Consider the following 8,995-nt stretch of genomic DNA (forward strand, 5'->3'; position numbering starts at 1 on the left):
AACTTCTTCAGCAGAGGGTCGCACTCTAAGGCCCAAACTGCCATCAGTAATAGGTGGATTCGACACAAAAAGGGTGAAGGCTTTGGGAAGAGGTAGGTTCCAGGCCGAGTATGCCACTGGAGCACCAACATTTGACACTTTACCCCTAAGGATCATCTCTAGTCGACTCACCAAGTCTGCAGAGGGAATTCTTCTGTTAGTAACCCGAGTTGAGTCGGCTAGCCCTCGATACAGATAAGCTGGGTAGGCCCTGTCTTTCAATGGCTGAATATTCTTGAAAACAAAATCAGTAACCACAGCTTCAGCAGTCAGACCCCTCTCTTTCAGCAGTCCAACTTCAGCTAGCAACACACCTGCCTTAGCTACCTCCTGATCTGTGGGAGACTTGGTCCAGCTTGGGGTGCGAACGTCCGGCTGTCTTCCTGACCGGGAGGGGAGAGAATTCCCATAATTCTCAACTATGAACCACTCCAGGCGCCATCCCTTAATACTGTCCTTGAGAGGGATCTCGAGATATTCAGTTTTCCTCCCGCGGCGCATCTCCAAGCTGGCACCCCCGACCAACTGATGTTGTCCCCCGGCCATCCCAGGACGACAATGATACAAGTATCTCCAAGCTGACACCAAATGATACAAGTGGCTCGCGCGGCCTGCTATCACTCGGCGTTGCCTCTAAAACGCTGATATAGTGTTCAGTTGCTCGGCGTTGCCTCTAAAACACCAACCTCGTGTTCAGTCGCTCGGCATTACCTCTAAAATGCCGACGTCGCCCTCTAATCAGTCAGCGCTGCCTCCAAAACGCCGATTTCGTGTTCAGTCGCTCGGCATTACCTCTAAAACGCCGACGTCACCCTCAAGTCACTCGGCGTTACCTCTAAAACGCTGCTATCGTATTCAATCACTCGGCGTTGCCTCTAAAAAGCTGATATTGTATTCAGTCGCTCGACAGTTATCTCTAAAACTCCGATATTGTGTTCGATCACTCAGCAGTTACTCTAAAAAGCGCCGACACCATCTACAAAGTTACTCGGCGGCTATTCCTAAAAGCATCAGTTTGATGCCCGAGTTATTCATTTACTGTCTCAAAGGAATCAGCTTCACAAACGAGCAGGACAAGTCATAAAGGAGAAGCCAACATCATTCTTTCATTAGAAGGGAAGATAACGCACTTACAAAATCAACTCTTTACGAGTTGATACTTCCCTACTACTACTACATTACATTACTACTACTACTACACTACGCTATACTATTCTACATTACTACTACATAATTCTAACTATACTATACTAATATCTAAAAAACCAGTGGCATCTAGCCACTGGCCCTGCTGCTGCCGCCCCGGTTGCTGCCCCTGCTGCCGCCGCCGTCACCGTCCTTGTTGCTGCCGCCGCCGCTGCCCCTGCCGCTGCCGTCACCGTCACCGTCGCCATCGTCGTCGTCGTCGCCGTCGTCGTCGTCGTCGTCCTCGCCGCCGCCGTCCGAGTCCTCCTCATCCGAGGAGTACTCCGACTCATCCGAGCCCTTGAGCCCGGAGCGCTCGACGGCCCGGATGTACGTCCAGACCTCCACCGCGAGCCCCTGGGAGTCGTCTGAGTCATCAGACGACTCACGCAGGGGGACGGGAGCCGGAGACCCCTCAGACTCAGAGGAGAACTCCTTCTCTGAGTACTCCGAGTCACCAAACTCCTCCGATGGAGGAGTTGGCTCACGCTTGCGCTTGTTGTTCTTGCCCATGGTGGAAGCAGAAGGGAGAGAAGAGAGGGAAGCAGCAGAGAACAGCGAAGAGATGTGAAAAAGCCAGAGAGACAACGACGTTATTTATAGAAGGAGAAGGCAACTGCTCACCTCCAACCACGGTCACTGAACAGTCGCAAAGCATTCAATAAGCACTTCAACCCGTCAGAAGACACGTCAGGCGGCTGACGCCGTTTCACGCAACACAACACCCATTGGGACTCCAGTCAACAACGCGGAAGATATGATTACACCCGCCATCACATCACATTACTACTCAGAAGCAGCCGGCTAAAACACTCAGCGTACCAAGCCGTCCCTTGCCCACACCCATTGGGGGGGACGCCCAGGAATTATCAGTATATTTTTCAAAACGGTCACATCTGTGCAGGGCACACAGTGAATACCTCAAGACAAAAATGAGATATCAGTAAGGATCAGAGGAAAGCCAAATATAGCCAGTGAAGTACAAAATATGGCCGACAGAAGCGATGTGAAGACTAGACAGAAAACGTCCATCAAACGTCCAATCAGTCGCAGAGCAAATAAATTGCACTACCTAGCAAGATATGGATGGATTGCGAACTCGGCTGCTAAAGACAAAATATATGCTGACCTCTGAAGCAAAATATTGATGACATAATGCTGACCTCCAAAGCATAATGCGAATAGCTTCATGCCAATTTCTACAAACAGAAAGGATAATTTTCAGCAAAGAGACACAAAAGGAAGACCTTCGAAGGGATTATCCTCAAAAATCCATTTGAAGGTCGGGGGCTACACCCATTGGGTGCACCTCCGGTGCACCCCATGGATTATCATTCCAAGCCAAGATAGTGCCGACTTCTAAGGCGTGGGACAAGATTAAAAGGCCAGCCCTCAACCAAAACGCAGGAGCACAAATGGAAATAATTTCTGGGGAAGACCTTCGAGTAGATTATTTTCTAAAATCTACTCGAAGCTCGGGGGCTACACCCATTGGGTGCACCTCTGGTGCACCCAATGAAGTTCAGAATCCCACGAATTGAAATGCCGACCTCTAAGGCACAAGCACGAAACTAGGCCTTGGTCTACGAGTGATCAAAGCAGGAGAAGACAACAGGAAGTCATTTTCTTCAAATCACCTACAAGCTGGACCTGGGATCTTTGGGCTGATTACCTCTAAATTAACCCAAAGATCGGGGGCTTGTGGGGGATAGATATCCCCCGGGTCCACTAAAAGAGTAAAAGGCCTCACGAAAGGCCCAAGGGCCCAATAAATCGTAAGGTCATTCTTTCGTGGGCCTGGGGAGAGACAACCAGCAAAGCAGAGCGACATGAGGCCGGACTGGAGCAAACCCGGACGGCCCACAACGTCGAGCGAGTGACCGCAACAGAGATCCGACTTTCCCGCGCTGGAGCCCCCATGCAACGGAGCCGTGCGGGGATAAGTCGGCAGGGTTACGCGGAGATAAACTCAAGCAGTTCACTATCTTTTAGCTACTCGTTGTTATCATATCCACATGTATTGCCCCACGGTCGAGTATATAAGGCCTACGGGGCACCCCTTCAGAACGATCGACACTATTACTTAGCCACCCACATCAACTCTCTGCGCTCTCAATTCAGAGAGCTCTCTTGTAATATTGTCCACCAAGCACACTCACCAGGACGTAGGGTGTTACGCATCTCTAAGCGGACCGAACCTGTAAATCTTGTCCACTGTCCCTCGTGCAATCGGCACGAACCATTTTGCTACAGTTGTCGACACCGTCCTACTCCTAAAAACACCTTGAGGGGCAACCCCGGGTGTGCGGTCGGACCCAAAACACCGACAGGATACTCACTATCTTCAAAGCCGGGAGGTTGCACAACATATACATCTTCCTTGATAGGGCCATTGAGGAAGGCACTCTTCACGTCCATTTGATACAACTTAAAGCCATGGTAAGTAGCATACGCAAGTAATATACGAATTGACTCAAGCCTAGCTACAGGTGCATAGGTTTCATTGAAATCTTCGACTTGTGAATATCCTTTGACAACAAGTCGGGCTTTGTTCCAAGTCACCACACCATGCTCATCTTGTTTATTACGAATACCCACTTGGTAGCTACAATATTTTGGTTAGGACGTGGAACTAAATGACATACCTCATTCCTCGTGAAGTTGTTGAGCTCATCTTGCATTGCCACCACCTAGTCCAGATCTCTAAGTGCATCCTCTATCCTGTATGGCTCAATAGAAGACACAAAAGAGTAATATTCACAAAAATGAGTAACTCGAGATCGAGTGGTTACCCCTTGTTGATGTCACCAAGAATAGAGTTGACAGGGTGATCTCTTTGAATTGCTTGGTGGACTCTTGGGTGTGGTGGTCTTCGATCTTGAATTTCCTGATAATCTTCTTTGTCTTGCTCTTCTTCATCTCCCCCTTGATAAATGTCCTCCTTTTGAGGTGGCTCATCGTCTTGACCTTGATCCTCGTCCTCTTGAGCCATTCCCTCATCTTGAGTTGGTGGAGATGCCTGTATGGAAGATCATAGTTGATCTTGTGCTTGTGGAGGCTCTTCAGATTCTTTTGGACACACATCCCCAATGGACATGTTCCTTAGTGCGACGCATGGAGCCTCTTCATCATCTAATTCATCAAGATCAACTTGCTCCACTTGGGAGCCATTAGTCTCATCAAATACAATGTCACAAGAAACTTCAACTAATCTAGTGGACTAATTGAAAACTCTGTATGCCCTTGTGTTTGAGTCATAACCGAGTAAAAAGCATTCTACTACTTTAGGAGCAAATTTAGAATTTCTACGTCTCTTAATAAGAATAAAGCATTTACTCCCAAAAACTCTAAAATAAGAAACATTAGGCTTTTTACCAGTGAGGAGTTTATACGATGTTTTCTTAATGATTCAGTGAAGATAAAGTCGGTTGATGGAGTAGCAAGCGATGTTAATCACCTCCGTCCAAAACCGATCCGGTGTCTTGTACTCATCAAGCATGATCCTTGCCATGTCCAATAGAGTTCTATTCTTTCTCTCCACTACACCATTTTATTGAGGTGTGTAGGGAGAAGAGATGTAAAGCCCAAAATTTGTATAAGAAAAAAAAATAAATATCCTTATAAGTGGGTGTTTTAGAATTATAGAACCTTTGGAGATTATTTGGTTTTCCTTTCTTTGTGCATATTCAATTAATAGTGTCAAATTAGTCAAGAGACCAATAAGTAAATAATGAAGTATGCATCTCATGCTGATATTTTTTTGTGGTGCATTTCATTTGATTAAATAAATATTTGATATATAAAATATAATGAACCATGTATTTCAGGTTGAGTTTTTTTAAGATTGTGCATTTTGTTTGAATTGAAACTCAAACTCAAATTTGAATTCAAAACTTGGAACTTGAAAATCAGAAAATAAAAAAATGGAAATAGGAGGAATCCTACCTACGCTCATTCTTAACCCAAGTAGACTATATGTTCTATTTTTTGTTTTTTTATTCACTAGCCGCTCATGATGTCGTGAGGACACCATCAACATGCAAATAAGACGTGAGGAAGCAAACTCAATTAGTGACGTTGGTGAGTGGGGCCTAGGTGTCAGCACCGTCATGTCCTCATCCATGGATAGCGGAAGGTAGAGTCCGCCTGGGAATTAATCTCAGATCGGGCACCGCCAGGCAATTTGGCTCTCTTCTTGATGGATGATTGGTGGAGCCATGGCACTTGGATCGTCTCCCAGCCGTGAACTCGTGTCCGAAGCCCAAGTTTGGTGCGCAATGTCCGCCTTCTTCCTCTGTAACAAACGTCATATCTCTCGTAACTGAATTCAGTTGGCACGATCCCGGGTGGATCCTGGTAATGGCCGTGGATTCCTGGGGATATAAATAGCAGGCGTGCCCTTCCTCTTGACCATAATCCGGTTAGAAGCTAGCCAAGGCACGAACAAAGCAAAGCTGGGCGTTGCACCGACGAGCTGGGTGTGTCTCCAGTTTGCCGGCTATTGCTCGCCGGGCTCTTGACGGGGTGCCGTGGTGCGTGCCATCGGGGCAGGCGTTGCCAGATCTGGGATGGTCACCGTGGTCGCGATTCCATCAAAAACCGCAGGGCATGTGGGAGATCGCCGCCATGGCTGCTCCTTATCTGGGCGCGGGATTGATGCCAGTAAAGTACTCATGAAGGGTCTCGGTCGCACGCTACACGTGGTTGTGGCCTCCTCAGCGTTGTTGTCCACCAGAGCGCTATCAATTGGTCACCAGCCATGGCCGCCACCACGGGCTGTGCAAGCGCCGCCGCAACTGAGGCTGGTGGGCAGTGGTGACATGATGGCCGTTGATTGGCCCACGTGTGGACAGGATGGGGGGACCATCCATCCCTTCGCTCGGGTTAATTCTGGCCGCTGGATCGGATGCAGATGGACGGGATTAGATCAGGTATACCCTTTCGCTTCATAAAACACGGGCCATCGAATCTTGATCTAATGGTTGACGATGAACGAATCCGAGCCGTCGTACCAGAATCGTGTGGATCTGGTCGCTCGGGGAATTACGGCCTCGCCCACTTTTCATATGAACCCCTAGGCTCCTTTGATACTAATCGCGGTCAAGTCTGATTCAAAGACTATTGCTGATAGGTCCTATATTTAGCAAATTGAACCCTGGCTTTGCTGAAAATAGCGCCCGCCACCCACAAGAATAGGAAATCGCAGAAATTTAATCTAAAATGAATTTTGGGTATGAAAATAAGTCCAAAGTCTTAGAAAATTCATAACTACCTCATTCTAGCTCCTATTCGATCCATTCCAATTGCATTAGATTCATGATAATATTGTCTATTGTTTAGTAACCTTATTTTACTATGTAACTTAGTTATAAAAAAATAACACTTATTTTTGTTTCATGTTAGCACCTAAATTATTCGGAAAATCATAACTTATACACTTTAAATCCGATTTGACCCGTTCGAATTGCGTTGGACTCGTACTAATATTACTTACACCATAGTAACATCATTTTACCATGTAACATGCTCTCGAAAATAAATAATTAATTTGTCTAACCTATGGTTATTGGATTAACATATTTAATTTGAGTTAATCTAGAATTTTAATTTGGACCATCTACTGGTATATGATTATGTGGTAACTTAGGTTGAAGGTTAAGTTAGTTATATCTTTCTCACATAATTGATTTTAATCATCATAACATATAGTTTATTGATTAATCACTTATAACCTGGTAACCGTAACTCCGAATTTAGTAATTCTTGTTCATACGACCTCGTTACGCAGCGTAGACTATTAATACACAGTTTATTCTTATGCTTGGTGTGATGTTAATTTTGCCTATACATGTTTGGCTGTATTGCTACGACTAGCGTGAGGTCACGAGTCACCTGAAGAGCAAGTTGGTACCTGGAATCTCAAGTCCCAGGCAAGTTGTGCCCTTGATCACTTCTTTTTACCCACTCATGTTGTAATTAATCATAATGATCTGCATAGGTTAATTTTGATGGGACCCAATAGGATACCCTAGTTTGTCTATCTTTATACCTTGTTTACCACTGAACTTTCTGGGTAGTACTTGCTAGTGCTCTATGTGGTTTTGGGTATGGAGATACATTATTCATGATTACACTTTTGTTATCAGTTGTTATTTACTGTTCATGATAAGATCATTATGTTAATTGGAACATGGAGAACCACCCGAGAAAACAGTGCTACCACAAGGGTTTATGGACGCCCTTGGCTGACTAATTAGGAAAGCTAGTGGAGGACTACCTTACCCGAAAGGGGCAAGGGCAGCAGGGGAGTGGTCAGTGTAGGGAGGCCCTTGGGATGATTTTGCTGCGATGGCGGTCATGCGGGGGATTCCTGCATTGGAGCTTCCTATAAACTGTAGCGGGTTTTCTGAAGCTAGTGGAACTTTGTAAAGGCCTCGTAGTGTTACCCTGCCTCGCCTCCTTGGTAGAGGTGTATGGGATTGGCCGTCTCTTGGCAGATGGGTAACATGACTTGTGGGTAAAGATGCGCAACCTCTGCAGAGTGTAAAACTAGTATACTAGCCGTGCTCACGGTCATGAGCAGCTCGATTAAAGATGCGCAACCTCTGCAGAGTGTAAAACTGGTATACTAGCCGTGCTCACGGTCATGAGCAGCTCGGACACTCACATGATTAAATTATGGAACCTAAATTCAATTTGTCATATGCATTGCATCGCAGGTGATGTTGTTACTTTTGTTCTACTATTTAATTGGGTTGGTATTTACTTATACTTAGTAACTGCTAATAAAATTTTGACCAACTTTAAAAGCAATGCTCAGCTCTAACCATCCTCTTTGGTAAGCCTTACACTTCATGAGCTCCCATCTTTGGCGAGTTCATGCACATTATTCCCCACAACTTGTTGAGCGATGAACGTATGTGAGCTCACTCTTGCTGTCTCACACCCCCCACAGGTCAAGAGCAGGTACCACAGGATGAGGCGCATGGAGGATGCTGTGACGAGATCGTGAGAGGTCTAGGTCGTCGTCTCCCAGTCAACTTTGGGTTGCTGGACCGTTGTCTCCTTATAATGTAATTATTTATTTATTTTGTATAGAACTCCTATTATGTAGTAAAGATGTGACATTCGATCCTGTGCCATGATTCATCATATGTGTGAGACTTGGTCCCAGCACACCTGGTGATTATGTTCGCGCCCGGGTCTTGGTGCCCCGAAACCCGGGTGTGACAAGAGAACTCATGCTTGATGCCCTCCTCAAGAAATCCTTCAATTTGAGAGTTCTTAAACTCTGTTCCATTGTCGCTTCTAATCTTTTTGATTCTTAATCCAAACTCATTTTAAGCTCGTCTCAAGAATCTGTTTAAGGTCTCTTGGGTTTGAGATTTTCCCTGCAAAAAGAAACCCAAGTGAAGTGAGAATAATCATCCACAATAACAAGACAATACTTACTCCCGCCGATGCTTATGTAAGCGATCAGGCCGAATAGATCCATGTGGAGAATCTCAAGCGGCTTGTCGGTCGTCATGATGTCCTTGTGTGGATGATGAACTCCAACTTGCTTCCCTGCTTGACATGTGCTACAAATCACGTCTTTCTCAAAATGAACATTTGTTAGTCCTAAAATGTGTTCTCCCTTTAGAAGCTTGTGAAGATTCTTCATCCCAACATCAGCAAGTTGGCGATGCCAGAGCCAACCCATATTAGTCTTAGCAATTAAGCAAGTGTCTAGTTCAGCATTGTTATCATTAAAATCAACTAAATATAGTTG

At 45.6% G+C, this 8,995-nt stretch overlaps 1 protein-coding gene across 1 annotated transcript; it reads left to right on the top strand.

The window, feature by feature from the left end:
• The first annotated feature begins 5,636 nt into the window (after positions 1 to 5,636).
• LOC103626607 (uncharacterized) lies at positions 5,637 to 8,359 on the top strand. The gene is made up of 3 exons (XM_008647015.1): positions 5,637 to 6,155; positions 7,099 to 7,154; positions 8,180 to 8,359. The coding sequence occupies exons 1-3, from the start codon at positions 5,793 to 5,795 to the stop codon at positions 8,202 to 8,204; spliced, it is 444 nt and encodes a 147-aa protein (XP_008645237.1). The 5' UTR covers positions 5,637 to 5,792; the 3' UTR covers positions 8,205 to 8,359.
• The last annotated feature ends 636 nt before the right edge of the window (positions 8,360 to 8,995 follow it).

The sequence above is a fragment of the Zea mays genome, chromosome 5, assembly GCF_902167145.1.
Source record: "Zea mays cultivar B73 chromosome 5, Zm-B73-REFERENCE-NAM-5.0, whole genome shotgun sequence".
In the NCBI taxonomy this organism is placed as follows: domain Eukaryota; kingdom Viridiplantae; phylum Streptophyta; class Magnoliopsida; order Poales; family Poaceae; genus Zea; species Zea mays.

What these genes read in the sequence shown, in the direction of transcription:
- LOC103626607 (XM_008647015.1), top strand. Translation starts at nt 5,793, where the DNA reads ATGGTCACCGTGGTCGCGATTCCATCAAAAACCGCAGGGCATGTGGGA. An exon ending in GATGGACGGGATTAGATCAG is followed by an intron (nt 6,156 to 7,098) that starts GTATACCCTTTC and finishes TGCTACGACTAG; the next exon opens with CGTGAGGTCACGAGTCACCT. An exon ending in CCTGGAATCTCAAGTCCCAG is followed by an intron (nt 7,155 to 8,179) that starts GCAAGTTGTGCC and finishes CACCCCCCACAG; the next exon opens with GTCAAGAGCAGGTACCACAG.